Source organism: Sarcophilus harrisii, chromosome 3 (assembly GCF_902635505.1).
Source record: "Sarcophilus harrisii chromosome 3, mSarHar1.11, whole genome shotgun sequence".
Lineage (NCBI taxonomy): Eukaryota > Metazoa > Chordata > Mammalia > Dasyuromorphia > Dasyuridae > Sarcophilus > Sarcophilus harrisii.
Window position 1 is genome coordinate 392733178 of NC_045428.1, and position 15335 is coordinate 392748512.

General features: G+C 35.7%; 1 protein-coding gene and 1 long non-coding RNA gene across 7 annotated transcripts in view; one reads left to right on the plus strand and one right to left on the minus strand.

Moving 5' to 3' along the window:
- The window catches only part of LOC116422435, a 34494-nt gene extending 23516 nt beyond the window's left edge, over positions 1–10978 (minus strand). For 2 of the 3 annotated variants that reach the window (XR_004233076.1, XR_004233074.1), the window contains exons 1-2: positions 10769–10978; positions 9327–9501 (exon numbers count right to left, since the gene is read on the minus strand). This is a non-coding gene — a long non-coding RNA (uncharacterized LOC116422435). Of the gene's footprint in view, positions 1–7870; positions 8506–9326; positions 9502–10768 lie in introns of those variants that run through there. The other variant, XR_004233075.1, reaches the window with a different exon arrangement.
- ZNF385B (zinc finger protein 385B) overlaps positions 1–15335 on the plus strand; it is a 367319-nt gene that overhangs the window by 280936 nt on the left and 71048 nt on the right. For 3 of the 4 annotated variants that reach the window (XM_031960379.1, XM_031960382.1, XM_031960381.1), the window contains exons 3-4: positions 4920–4958; positions 9205–9315. In XM_031960379.1, coding sequence (XP_031816239.1) covers positions 4920–4958; positions 9205–9315 — 150 coding nt within the window. The remainder of the gene's footprint in view (positions 1–4919; positions 4959–9204; positions 9316–15335) is intronic. The other variant, XM_031960380.1, reaches the window with a different exon arrangement.

The window sequence follows — 15335 nt, forward strand, 5'->3', positions numbered from 1 at the left end:
ACATGCTCAAGTGAGCTTGAAGATAAAATTATAGCAGAGTTTGATTTCTTATGAGGTTATCATGATACAGCATTTGAAAGAAAGCCTGTGGCAACCCATCTGCCTTTCCTTCTTGAAAATGTGAACAGATATGCCCCTTAACATGTTTGTTTGTTTTTTCTTCAGTCTTCATATATCTTGAGTATGTACTTCCATAAAATAAATTTTTGTTAACTTATTTTGGGAGGTTCTCAAAACATTAAAGAGAATCATACACACTTAGAGACTGAATATCAAGGCAAATATAATAATAATAATTAGCAATCATCTCTGAACAAAGTTGTGGTTTCCTCTGAGGATAATATATATACAAATTTCTGGGAGAGTTGGTGATTTCCTCATAGAAATAATGGAAAAAGAGAACTTATAGGAACTGAATGGAACTACAATTAAATTGTACCCAAGATATTTTTTTTCATTTATTACTGTGAACAATGACTAAGTACTATCAAGGTGAAACATTGTAAATGTTACTTCATTAAGAAGTTTATAATCTTGGGGCAAATAAAGGGTACAATGGATAGAACACTGGCCTTGTAGTCAGAGGACCTAAGTTCAAATGTGACCTCAGACAGTTAACTCTAACTAGCTGTGTGACTTAGCCCCAATTGCCTTGCAAAAAAAAAAAAAAAAATTTAACTTTTCAGGGAGAAGAATGCAAATAGACAAATAATTATTTTAAGATAAGAGCAATGTAGAAATCCATCAAAAGAGATACATTTGTATTTTAGATGTAGAATGAATTGGGTAGGAGGTTTGAAAGAGAAATCAGGACATCAGAGGAACTCCATTAAGAGCTTTTACAGCAATTCAAGCAAGAGTTCCTGAACTATGGAGGTAGTGATGATGTGGAAGAGGGAAGGAGAGAGAAATGGGAGAGATTATGAAGGTAGAATTGAAAACTTGTTGCTGATTGAATTCAGGAGCTAAAGAAGAGTCACAGGTGACTGAAATTCAAACATGAGTAACTCAGATATGATAATTAGTACCATCAATAGATGTTGAAAAGTTAAGAACAGCTTTGGAGAGAGAATGGGAAGTTCATTTTTGGACTTGGAGCAATTAGTTGTTAGAGTATATATTACCACCAAAAGCAATTAGGAAAGGGACAGGCTGGCTTTTAACATATAGATTTGTATGTGTGTGTTTATCCTTCCATAAAGCGAAACTAATGAATCTCAGAATTCTCATTCTCTAGAGATAATAGAAAATACATTATTCTTCTTATTCTTCAGATAGATTCTGTACCTGTTCCAAACTTCATCCAAAGACATTTTTGCAATTGTCTCTTGTCAAATACACACACATACACTACTGTGTATGGCAAAAAATTAATTAACTTCTTTGTGAAAAGGAAAAATTTTGGCAATAGACATAGCATTTGCTAGAAGTATAAGGCATTGATGATTTCCTTTGTTCACAGTGAAAACAAATCACACAAAACAAAATGAAATACTGTATTTTGGTTGTCTGAATAGTCCTCAAAAGAGAGAAAGTGAAGTGGATCAGTCCAAAAGCATTCATTTATTTAAAAAAAAAAAGATTACAATTTAAGGTTTGTTTCCTGGTAACTACCCTCAGAGGCCTGAGGCTGCCTTGTCTCTGGGAGTAGCAGTAAGTTATAGTGCTTATCTTAGCTTCCACATGGTGACTCACTTGGGAAGTGGTCTAGGCTCAATCAAAGAATCTGACCAAAATTGCCACTGCAAGCACATGTTGCCAACTATCTACTAACCAGAATTCCTAAAAATGCTACAATATTCAGGTAAAAAATTCCCTTTATCAGTCTGGGACTGAGGTGAAATATGACTTGCCCAGCCTACTTTCTATATCTGCCTTTCTAAGGCAAATGATATCACATTTTAGATTTTTTGTTGGTAAGTGTGCTAAACGTGTATCTTGTAAGGATAAATCTACTTCCACATAAGAGTTCATAGATTTTATCTGTCTTTCTTTGCCAGCTTATTATAATATTAATAAATTGGGGGAGAACCAAAACATTGGAAAGAGAAATGGGCCATTTACCTTTCTTTAGATCTGGTTCATTTCAATGATTATTAAGAACCTGTTCTGGACAAGGTGCTGGCTGGCAAAGGTGAGGTTCATACTGAAAAAGATCTATGATTTGGTACTTATGGAAACTGACGCAGAGCTGAGGTTACAAGTGATGAAATATCAAATGTAAAGAAAAATCCCAGTATAGCATTGTAGATGTCATGCATTTGGGTGGTGTGGTATGAAAGAGTTAACTTTACCAATAAAAAGAAAAGTTGGCCTTTCTTGAGCTGGCAGGAGATAATTTACCATTGTGCTATTTGTATTAGTTTTCTTGTATTTAATTTTTCAGGATTTAAGAAATAAAACAGTAACTCAAAAGCATATGGTCAAAACAGTGATAAAATCAATTCCTTGGAGCTTCCAAAAATACTTTACTTTATGAAGCAACTGTCATTTGACAAATTCATTTTCCTGAAGATTTAGTGTTTTTAAAAGTAAGATTTAAAATTTATTATTTCACAAATTCTTCTATGAAAATGGCTAGATAATAATATGGAAAAAGAAGGGAATAAATAATATTCCAGCAATTGTATTCCAACAATATTTGATATATATATTGCAGTAGTTTGATTAAAAAAAAAATCTCAACTATAGGTCTAGAACTTTTTACAAATTTTCAAAAAGCCAATTGTCATAAGAGTTTTGTTTTATGATGGATACAAATTCTTAGTGTTGTCTGCCAGTGTGTCTGTGTTAAGTATTCCAATATTGCCTATGTCTGTTATTCAAAGCCAGCAATTATTAGGCTGAAAAGCCCTATATGTTGCCCCAAGATTAAACTTATTGGAAATTATGTTTTATATTATGGGAAAAAAAAGATAGAGATGGGATAAAGGGGAAAGTATGTTTCAAAGCCTTCTGGGGAAAAAAAAACTACTTTCCACTCTAATAAGCATAACAAACAGACTTTACATGAGGGTGGAATAGATTTCTACCTAATGGGGTGGAAATATAAGGGCAAATAGGAAGTCCTCCCCATTCTTACCAGTGCCTTAAGACCTTTCAAAAAGGAGCAAAACCTTTCTGACCTTCATTCAGGAGACATAACATGAAAAACTTCATGGGTAGAGTAAAATTGACAAATTCCTACTTAATTGTGAGTGACTAAGAATAGATCTTCTCATGAAGAAGGTATTAAGAAAGAGGGGAAGAGTCATTCAGAATTTGAATGAATTAAGAGATACTACATTTTAAAAAAAGATATAGAATAAAGTCTGCTTTGGAGTAGGCTGACAAACTTTTTTTTACCAATCTCAAATTTTTGACTAAGAGAAAACCCTTCTATTATGTCTGCTTTGTCAAGTTGTGGGGTCCACAGGTAGAGTTTATACTAGTTTTATGTAATGGTGATTTACAAATTCCTTATATGTATTATATTTACATACATAAATATTAATTAATTGGCATATATATTTAATATATAATATATATTTATATATTTGTATATTTACAATTTTTGGTATATCTTGCCTTATTTAAATAGTAGGCTTTTTGAAGGCAGAACACATTTTCTATTTATTTCCTATCTCCCATAGTAGTTATGATAAGTGTTTGAGAAATGCTTTATAAAATATTTGTTCAAGTGCTTTGTTAATAGTCAACTGAGGTTGATAATGGGATCATAATTATGGTGATGTCCTGGCAGCTTTTAAGGGTTTTCAGAGGCAATACTAGTCACAATGCTGGCTTATAGGCAGTCCTCTTAACTGCCCCTCCTCCTAAAGGGCTTTACTGATCTTTAATTCTGCTGGTGCAGCCACCTCACCTCTTTTTCACCACTGTTTTGACTGGTGTCTGAATGCACTTTCTTTGAGAATTTAATGGAGATATTTTGGGATATAACTCAAATTCTACTCATTTGTTAATGCATTAGCAACAACAGCTGTTTATTCATGGACATAAGTGACAAGGAGTAGTAGTAATTCACTTGCCTTCATCAGTAGAACTCAGCATCATTAGGTATTATGGATTGCTGTAACATTGTACTTTGATGACAAATATAAATATATATATATGAAGACATGTACACATATATGTATATGTATATATATGTGTATGTATATATGTATATATATGTGTGTGTAAGTATGTATGTGTGTCTTTATTAAGTGTTTTACAGTTTAAGTACATTAAGTACCTTGGAAAGTCCCATCTTCGACGTCCTTTGTTTCATTCCCATATAGGTCATATTTTGTGTTCAATATACCCTTGCTCAAATGCTTCTATTGAACAACCTAGTAAAAGGCACTCTAATGTAATGTGAATGACTTTTTGTTATGAGACTAAAAATCTGTAAGTAAAAAAAAAAAAAAAAATTACAAAGGTTTGTGATTCTCATAGTCTGTGTTTACCACATCTAAAAGAATAGCTTTGTATACATTATTATCTTGATAATAAAACTGTAGTGTATGTTTTATTAAGGCCAGTTTCAGTAAGTAATTTAATAGTGTATTTGTCCATAACAAGACTCCAATTATTTCATCTCTCTCTAGTAATGACCCCGCTCCATTTTTCATTTTTAGCACCTAAAATGCTTATTGGCCTAATGGTTTTTATGTTTCACTCCAGCATAATTTTCATTGAAAAAGTGGCAAGTGTTAACTCTTTGTAACCCTAGAGAACAATATCAACATTTTAAACCCACAGTTTCTCTCCTTCCTTTATTCCTTCCTTCCTTCTTTCCTTCCTTTTTTCCTTTTTCCTTTCCTTCCATCCTTCATTTCTTCCTCCTTTTTAAAGTTTCATTTAGATAAATGTATCTGCTAGCCACAAAATTCAAGTTTCATTCACTTGTGACAACTTTTAACTTTTACTTTTTTTAGAAAAGAAGAAACTTGTTTGGGACCAATAAATTCTATCAGGTAAGGACTGCTGGTAGTGGAGTTTTCTGACAGAATTTTTCTTTTCCTCTTTTTTTGGAGGCAAACTTCTAAAGGTTAGAGAAAATAATGTTGTTTAGCAACAAATTCTGATTCTGTTGCTACTGAAGTGGCTTTTATATATAATGTGAACTAACATGAAACATCTCTGGTTTTTGTAATAAGGCCATTTATTTTTGCAAACTTACCACTAACTGTAGAATTGTGCCAAGATATGTGTGTGTGTGTGTGTGTGTGTGTGTGTGCATGATGTTCTTTAAGAACTCATTCATTTTTTAACAAGAAAATGGCCCCCAAATTCTGGGTTAAGTACCTAATAAAAGCCTGAAGATCAATTTTGTGAATGTAATAATCTTATTCAATTCTCCTTGAGTATTTCATAACTGTATATATACCACTTATTTAGTCACACATTTCTGATGATTTCAGAAGCCTGACATCATTTAGTGAGAGAACAATTTTTAATTTAGTCTACATATTAGTTTTTACTTTCAACTGATTTTAGAAGTTTGATGGATAAACTTTGAGAAAATAAATAATTCAATCTTATCCATTGTAGACTTTCTTTTTAAATATAAAAACACCAATTATGTTATTGCTTAGTCTGTAGCCTACTGAAATGACTCAGGTATTTGTAGTTATTGCATTTGAAGACAAATATTCAAAACATTGGCTAGACACTGTTGCTTCTTTTAGAGGTATGAAATGGTTTGGCAAAGTGGGACATTCTTTTTTGTACCATTTAGAGTCTTTTCATACAAATGATGTCTCAAAATATGTTCTTAGGCTAGAACTATAATTATAGATGTCTGTGATAAATAACCGAGAAAGGAAGATATAAAGAGGTTTAAGCAGGGAGGAAAATTGTACCCTTTCCAAGTGTATTTGAAATGAAGTATAGAGTCAGGCAGGAAATAAGAGTGAAGCAGTTCCAAGTCAAAAGCTTGGAGAAAAAAAAAATTTCTTGTATAATGAATGGACAGGTTGTTGGAAGGGTAGAGAAAAGGGTACCAGAATATAAATAGTCAAAGGCTACTTAGTAAATGTGATTTATGGTCATGATGAAGATTGTATCTCTAAGTGGGAACCATCTGGCGAATGCTTCTTGAGAACCTCTGGAATTGTAATTCTATCTAGGACAACAAGGAAAACCTTTTTACTTTGCTTCTCCTGGAAGCTGGTTAGCAGCTCATAAACAATGAAATTTAGACTTCTCAGCCTCAGGAGAAAAGAGAAAAGTATTTTCTTGTTGAAGTGAGGTGTGAAATGTTTTGGCAAAGTAGAACTACCAGTAAGGAAAATCCTGCATTGATGCCATTTTGGTAGTGATCCTGGACTTTTGAAACCTATTATGGGTAGCACAGTACAAAGGATTTATAGATAGATAGAAGACTTGAGCTCTGTTTTCCATGAAACCTTTGATCAGTCATTTAATTTCTTTTTAAAATCAGATTCCTTGGCTGTAAAATGAGCAGAGTGGACCAAGATGATGTATAAAGTCCATTCCAGTCTAGATCCAATTATCCTATAATCCTAAGTCTTTACCAGTTTGAAAACTTTGGCCACATATGATAATTAACTTGGGTATCAGGTGTTGGAAGTCTAGTCTAGCCAGGGGCAAAAGGGTTTAGCCAGAGAGTTGGCTACCACGTGATGTTTTTTTAAAAATAACTTTTTTCATTACTTTGCCCTTACAACCAATGAATCTTTCAGAATATCAAAATGAGTGTTATAGATAAGAGTTCTGAGCCACAGTCCTGTTTAACCTGAGAATTCTGAAAGCATGGGCAGAAGCTTTTTCAAGACCTGTCAAGTTTTAGAAGCTTGCTTCTACTCCAGGGGGATGTCGGGACTAGGAACAGTGAAGAAGGGCTGGTATAGGATTCCTGAAGACACAAAACTGGATTTTTGCTACCTACATCTTGGGTCTGATACCACACAGGTACAGATTCCTGGTTTAAAATGCTTTGCAGAGCCTGAAATCATAAACATTTGTCTCCTAAGATTATCCTTTTGTGAGACAGAATTTTATTTTTTACTTGCAATATTTGAACTCCAGAGTAAAGATGCCTGAGGAACAAAACATATTTTTGAACCTTTGATACTTTTGGTATTGGCTGTTCCCAGGAGAAAATAGTAATGCTTCATTCTTGCAGCAGGATAACATAGTTTGTCTACTTCTATGCACACTAAGATAGCATGTCCAGTTCTGTGGTTTACAAATAGAAATTGACACTACAAATATTTTAAGTACCTTAGGAACTATTTGAACCAAAATATGTATATGAACAATTAGCTTAATATATTTTAATTGTGACTTTAAATTTTAATGTTTTTATTTATCACCTAAAATAATTCATTCTTTCATAAATTCGTGAAACCTCTATAGGCAACTGCCCACCCTCTCCTCCCCATGCTACTTTGAGCTACTCATAACTATTGTTTGTGTGAACTCATATTTCTATGAATTACAGCAAGTTGAAGCTGCAAAAACCATAGGACATGGTCTAGTTCAGTACCCTCATTTTATAAATGAGGAAAATCAGGCCCTGAGAACTGAATTTACTTAGCAAGATACATATTATGTTAGTTGCAGAGTGGGATTTAGTATCCAGTTCTACTTCTCCCTTCCCCCTTCCATCTTAGTGTGTACCATTGACTGTCAGAATCTAGGCTATAATCATGACAGAAACAAAACATTTTTCTATTCATTCACCCTAAGGCAGTGCTGTGTCAAAATCAAAAAGAAAAAGGGGCCATTAAAATGTAGGTAAGAATTCCTCTAGGCCACGTATTGTCTTAGAAAACTACATATTCATATTATCTATATTTTATTGTATTTGTGTGTATTTTGTCAAACATTTTCCACTTACATTTTTATCTGGTTTAGGCCCCACTTGGGAGTGTTGTAGACAGTGTGTTCCAGGACTGGCCATGTGTTTTGACACATCTGCTTTCTTTCTCACACATTAAGGCATTTTAAAGGCCCAACATTTGTTAATGTTGAACTTTCTAATTTTTAACTACATATAGAAGTGCTCAGTTATTTTGTTGAATTAAATTGAGTTTCTCGTGCTTTAACAAAGGTTATCAGCTATTTCAAGGGTAATGTTGAAATTCCAGAGATTTCATTCACTGATGTGATTGTGTTTTGGCATCATTCTCTGTTTGAAACTGACATGTCGTTTTTGCTGAATTTGAAACTGCCAGAGATTTGAAATACTGCTTTAAATCAGGGCTTTTTAACCTAAGATCTATAAACAGATTTTTCAGAAGGTCCGTGAATTTGGATGTGGAAAAAAGTTTTATTTATGCGCACATAAGACAGTTAAGAAGAGCCCCTACTTGGGAGTGTCATCAGGTCCACAGAAGAACGAGTATCACTCTGCAGGCACTACACTCAACATTGTTTCTTTTGTTTTTCTCTTTCTCATTAGCATCACATATTTTTCAGAAGGAATACTTTGGTCGTTTCTTACCAAGCATGTCCACACACTCTCCTACATGAATTTATGTTCTTGCTGAATAGCTGGGGAAAAAATCATCTTATTAAAGGCTTGAAATATTGACATATTATGTATCTACTAGATCAATATTTAAACAGCGTTTGCATGCTGAACATTTTGGTGTGGGAGCCTCTTAAATGAGGTATTGTGACATGTGTTTCCTCTGTGATTGATACTTTGGAGTGAGTGAATAAAAATGATTAATTAGCATCACTGTAAAATACAGATTAACAGCTGTAAGTTTAAATTGGAGGTTTCTATGATGTGAGCCTGCTATTTAAAATTTTGCTATAAATCAATCAACAATTAAGAAACTGAAATAACTTTTGTTTTCTTATAAAGATTTTAACTTAGTTATTCTGGAATTACTTTATCTACTCTTTAGTGTCTGGGGTAAAATTAACATCACTTTTAGTTCATACTCTTGGATCTCCTGTTTTATGGTTCCCTAAAATATTGGTGGTATCCGAAAACTTCTAATCTAGGTGGCACCTGTCTTTTGACCTGGTGCTTTTGTGGGGATTTCCTGTGCTCTGATTCATTCCCTGCCAGTCTAAATGTCTGAGATGTACTGTGAAACCACAGAGCTTAATTTTACAGCACAGTTCTGGAACAAAATTTAACAGTAAAATCCTAAAGGAAAAATTAAAGTATTTAAAATGTTCACATCATTTACTCTCCTTTGAAGTTATAAAAGACATATTTTCTCATTTGCCCTTTAGATGGATCCTGTGCAAAAGGCAGTCATAAACCACACATTTGGAGTGTCCATTCCCCCAAAGAAGAAACAAGTTATTTCTTGTAATGTCTGTCAGCTTCGTTTTAACTCTGACGTGAGTATTACCTTTTCATTGCTCTTTGTAGGTAGGTAGTTTGAGGAGTGAGGAGGGAGCTAGGTGGATCCCTATATGGAAATCTGTACCCTTTAACATGCTCTGCAGCATAGCACCTCTCTGGGAAACTGACTAATGGTCAGTAGTGTTTCCTGTGCCAGGTTTCCAAGGTTATTAGCAGAAGCTCTGGAAAGATAAGAACCAGATTAAGTGGTCAGTAGGAGTTATTAGGGACATTTTCAAGTGACTTGCAATGCATGACATTTTACATTTGATTCCACATGTAAAAGTTATTTGACAAAAAGAAAATCCTGAACTAAGAAAATAGAAAGACAGATTTGTGAATGCCTAATAGTAAAAAGGAACATGAAATCACAAAAATTCCCTAAGAACCCCAATCATTTGTATATATCAAACCCTACATTTTCTTTATTTCTTCAATACTTAAGGAGCCGCAATGTCCTGGTTTGGGTAACTGTATCCAGTGATGCAAATCGCAGCCCCTTCAAACTTTAGTATATGGTCTTCATGAGTCCCTGTATCCCTAACATTCATCACCTGGCAGCCTACATTTCCTCTGCACAGTTTGGTTGCTCTTCCAATGATGGACACATAGTCCATCATATTCAAAGTCTTTCCAGGCCAGTTGGAACCAAAAGAGCCGAAAAGAACCCAAAGTCACCCTAGACCATGCAAAGGAATTGGCACATGAGTAAAGTGCATGCTTTGTGCACTGCAATGTAAGCATTCATCTAAACATTTTGATGAGTATAAGAGGTGTAGAATTTTTAAGAGTTCTTCAGCCATTGACCAAAGACTGAAAAGAAACATTGCACAAGATCATGTTAAGAACAATTCACTATCACCATTCATTCAGTCATTCAACAAGCATTTATTTCCAAAAGTAGAATGAACACACTATCTCATTCATAAAATAATAATAGCTGATTTTATAGTAATTTTAAAGTTTACAAAACACTTTATACTTTCTGCTGATATGTGTGACCATCCTGTGAAGTAGGTGCTATTATTAACCCAATTTTATAGATGAGGAAACCAAGGCTCAGAGATTTTAAGCAATTTGCTTATAGTCACCTAGCTTATATGAGGCTGAAATCATTGTAACTATAGGTCCAGAATTTTATCCCCACTATGCTCTGCTACTCTGAGTTTATTCAATAAACATTCATTAAGGAGTTAAAAACAAACACTTATTAAAATAAGTGCTGTGCTAAGTGGTAAGATAAGGACAAAATTCCTTGCCCACAGATTGCTCCTAGTCTAGTAGGGAAATAAGACCCAAATACAAATAGCAATAATTTACAATATTACATGAAAAGTATGTTTGAGAGATATAAAATTAAGTCCTTTCATTTCTCTTACAAATTATTTTTGTTTATACTTTGTTAAAGACTACCATGAGCTCTTGATTATCATGTCATATAGGACCTACCTCTAACTTCTAATGGGACATGAAGACATAAAAGAAATCATCTCAAAAATAATCCAGTATCAGGTCTTGAATATGGTCTCTTATAAAATAGAATATAGGAAGGGGTGAAATGAATGATTTCTAAAGCCCTCAGTTTTGGATAGTTGTGCTACTGAGAGCTGTTGGAATACACAGGAGCCACCTGATAGTGGCTGCTAGAGATCCAACCCAGAATGGATCTCCTCTTATGAGAGGATGATACAAGGAGACTGAGGGGGAACAGCCTTTCAGTCGGAGAGGTCAGAGAACACCAACTGCCTCTCAGTCAGAGAGGTCAGAGAACAGCAACGGCCCCTCAGTCGGAGAGGTCAGAGAACAGCAACAGCCTCAGAGAGGTCAGAGAACAGCAAGACCCCTCAGTCGGAGAGGTCAGAGAATAGCAACAGCCTCAGAGAGATCAGAGAACAGCAATGGCCTCAGAGAGGTCAGAGAACAGCAACGGCCTCAGAAAGGTCAGAGAACAGCAACGGCCTCTCAGTCGGAGAGGTCAGAGAACAGCAACAACCTCAAAGAGATCAGAGAACAGCAACGGCTCTCAGTTGGAGAGGTCAGAGAACAGCAATGGCCTCTCAGTCAGAGAGATCAGAGAACAGCAAGGGCCCCTCAGTTGGAGAGGTCAGAGAACAGCAACGGCCTCTCAGTCGGAGAGGTCAGAGAACAGCAACAACCTCAAAGAGATCAGAGAACAGCAAGGCTCTCAGTTGGAGAGGTCAGAGAATAGCAACAGCCTCAGAGAGGTCAGAGAACAGCAACGGCCCCTCAGTCGGAGAGGTCAGAAAACAGCAACTGCCAATCAGTCGGAGAGGTCAGAGAACAGCAACGGCCCCTCAGTCGGAGAGGTCAGGGAACAGCAACGGCCTCTCAGTCAGAGAGGTCAGAGAACAGTAACTGCCAGTCAGTGGGAGAGGTCAGAGAACACCAAGTGCCAATCAGTTGGAGAGGCCAGAGAACAGCAATGGCCTCTCAGTCGGAGAGGTCAGAGAATGGCAACTGCCTCTCAGTCTCCTTGTATCACCCTTTCACAAGAGGAGATCCATTCTGCTGATCTGGGTTGGATCTCCAGCAGCCACTGTCAGGTGGCTCCTGTGAATTCCAACAGCTCCCATGTATTACAACATTAGATGTTCATTTATTCTCTTGATAGTTATAAAGAAGTTAGCATCAGGCATATAGGTGATGCAGTGGGTAGAGTGCCAGCCCCAAAGTCAGGAGGACTGGAGTTCAAATCTGGTCTCAGACACTTAACACTTCCTGGCTGTGTGATCCTGGGCAAGTCACTTGAACCTTTTAGCCTCAGTTTCCTCATCTATAAAGTGAACTGGGGAAGGAAATGGCAAACTACTCCAGTATTCAACAAAACTTCAAATGAGATCACAAGAAGTTAGACAAGTTGAATAACAATCACAAAACTCTTTTCATATTTCATGTGTGAAAACTAAAAGCCAGAGAAGTTGCTGAGGAATCTTGGATATACTTCTTTGAGACAATCAGGGAAAGTCAATGGACACAATGCTTTATGTTCCCCAATTCTATGGAAGGTCCCCATTCTACCAGTCTCCCAAGCTTCATCCATCACCTCAGTGCCATCCTTATTTCCCAGTTCTCCTTCATTTCATCTATCAAATCACTCACTGAATCTTACCTTTTTTTTACCTCTAGCTCCTTATCTCTATTCAAACAGATAACACTTTTATCAACACCCTCCTTTCCTCTCTCTAAGATGGCTATAGCAATCCTACTTAATCTTTCGCCACTGCAGTCCATCTTCCACTTAACCACCAAAGTGATTTTCCTTAAGCAAAGCTACAAACCATGTCACTCCCATAATTCAGTAAACTCTAGAGGATCTCTATTGACTTTGGATAAAATATCAACTCTTTTTAGCTTGTTAGGCTCTTCAATCCCCAACTCATCTTTCCAGATTCATTGTAAATTACTATTCCTTCCATATTCTGTGATCAGCCAAATTGATCTCTCTTTTGTTCACACACAGCCCAAAATTGCTTTACTTTGCAATGGCTTCCTTTCATTTGTGAAAGGAACTCCTTCCTCACCTTCATGTCATAGAACTCCTCTCTCTCTTCTTTCAAGGTACAGCTTAAGCCAAATTTTCTACATGAAACCTTTCTTGATTTCCCCAATTAATAGTGTCCTATTTCCCAAACTACTTAGTATTTAATTACATATTTTAAAATATTTATCTCTTTACTTTTATATATATAACTGTATATATATAATACATATACATATATATACACACATACACACACACACACACACACACACACACACACACACACACATATATATATATATATATGTATGTATATTCAGTGCTAAGCAAAAAGAGACAAGTCTGTGCCCTCAAATAGCTTATAATCTAATGGGGAAGGCTACATGGAAATAAATACATGCAAAACAAGTTATATATAATGTAAATAATTAACAGATAGACAGCATCAAAATTAGTGATTAGGAAGGTTTCCTGTAGAAGATGGGATTTTAGCTGTGACTTAAAGGAAGCCAGGGATGTTGTTAGAGCAGAGAAAGGAGAACGTTACAGACATAGGAGACAGACAAAATGTCTGGAGCTGAGGAATGGATTGTCTTGTCTGGGAATGGCTAGGAGGCCAGTGTCACTACATGAAAGAGGACATGTTAGAGAGTGAGTGTAAAAACATTACAAAGGTAGGAGAGGGCCAAGTCATGAAGGGTTTTTGAATGCACTTTGTAGTTGATTTTGGGAAAAATAAGTAAACACTAGAGTTTGTTGAGAAAGGAAAGGACATGGTCAGATTTGCTGTAGGAAAATTTCTTTAGTGACTGAATGGAGGATGGTGAGAATTAAAGAGGAATAGGGGATGACTCCTAGATGGTAGGGCAGGGATGGTGGTAGTAGTCTCTACAGTAAAAGGGAAGGTAGGAGGGGGAGAAGGCTTAGGAGAAGGAGAATGAATTCTCTTTTCAACATAATGAGTTTAACATATCTACTGGGCATTTGGTCAGAGATGTCTTAAAGGCAGTTGGAAATGTGAGACATCTCTGTAGATCAGCTGAGAGTTTGGGGCAAGATAGATAGATTTGATTGTCATTAGTATAGAGGTGATGATTAAATCCTTAGGAGATGATGAGCTCACCAAGGAAGGTTGTTTGGAGAGAGAAGTTAAGAGAGCCCAGGACAGAAGCCTAAGGGGATTAGAAGACATGATTTGGAGGAAGGTCCAGCAAAAGAGACAGAAAAATTGATCAAATAGAAGGAAAACAAAAAGAACATGATTTCTAGAAAGCTCAGAGAGTGGAGAGAGTGATCAAGTATCAAAGGCTGCAGAAAGATCAAAGAAAATGAGGAATCAGAAAGAGCCATTGGATTTGACACCCTTTGCAGAGAGTGATTTCTGTAGAATGATAAGGTCAAAATATGGATTGTAAAAGGTTACGATAACAATGAAAAGCAAGAAATATAACATATATGTGTGGATATATACATATTTATGTATCTGTATGTAATGTGTATATACATATTTTTGTATATATACGCATTTCCTTATCTCCTATATATAAGCTTTTTTTTTTTCCTGAGGCAATTTGGGTTAAGTGACTTGCCCAGGGTCACATAGCTAGGAAGTGTTAAGTGTCTAAAACCTGATTTGAACTCATGGCCTCCTAATTTCAGGGGTGGTGCTCCATATTGTACCATCTAGTTGCCCCTATAAGCATCTTGAGAATAGGGATTGTTTTGCTATATCCATTGTCTCTCTAACTCTAGTGATAAGCACAATGTCGGGCATATGGTAGGTGCTTAATAAATGCTTCATGATAATTCATTTATTGCTTACAATCTTTCTAAAGGGATTAACAACAGTGAGCTTTTGGTATAGATCCATAGTAAATTTGAGCTTGATTCAGTGTCAGATGTTTTCTGTGTCTTTACTATTAGAGAGAGATATGTGCTGATGGACTCATGAGAAATGTGTGTATATGTGTTCTTGACTTTGTTAAATTGGGCTCCTTTGTTAAATTTCAAAAAGCTCCATCAATAATGGAGAGAGAAATTATATTTTTGAATTATGCTTAGGTTTTCATCTGCCAAGCCCTGAAGCCTTGATGGCAAATCCATGGTATCCCCCCATAGACACACACAAATTCACAGTTTTTAGTAATATTGAAATAATCTGCATAGCTGAGCTCTAAAACTATGTTTTATTTGAATGGATGTTTATTATTTTGTAATTATCCTATTTACATTTTAATATAAGAAGTTTAAAATGTCCTTATCTCCTTTAATACCATTTCTAAGGCTGAATTGGCTATACTCTTCAGTGTAAAATATGTTTATTGAAAAATCTGGAAGGCAGATTTTAACAGTTAATTCTGAATTCTGCAGTTCTACATTCCCTAAGTAAAAAAGTGCCATCAGAATTCAATGTGACCTATCTTAAATGCCCCACTGCCTCCTTTGTCCAGCTTTCTGTCATCTCAGGGTGGTACAGCATTATTGGAAAGCCAAGGCCACAGCTTTATTTTTACA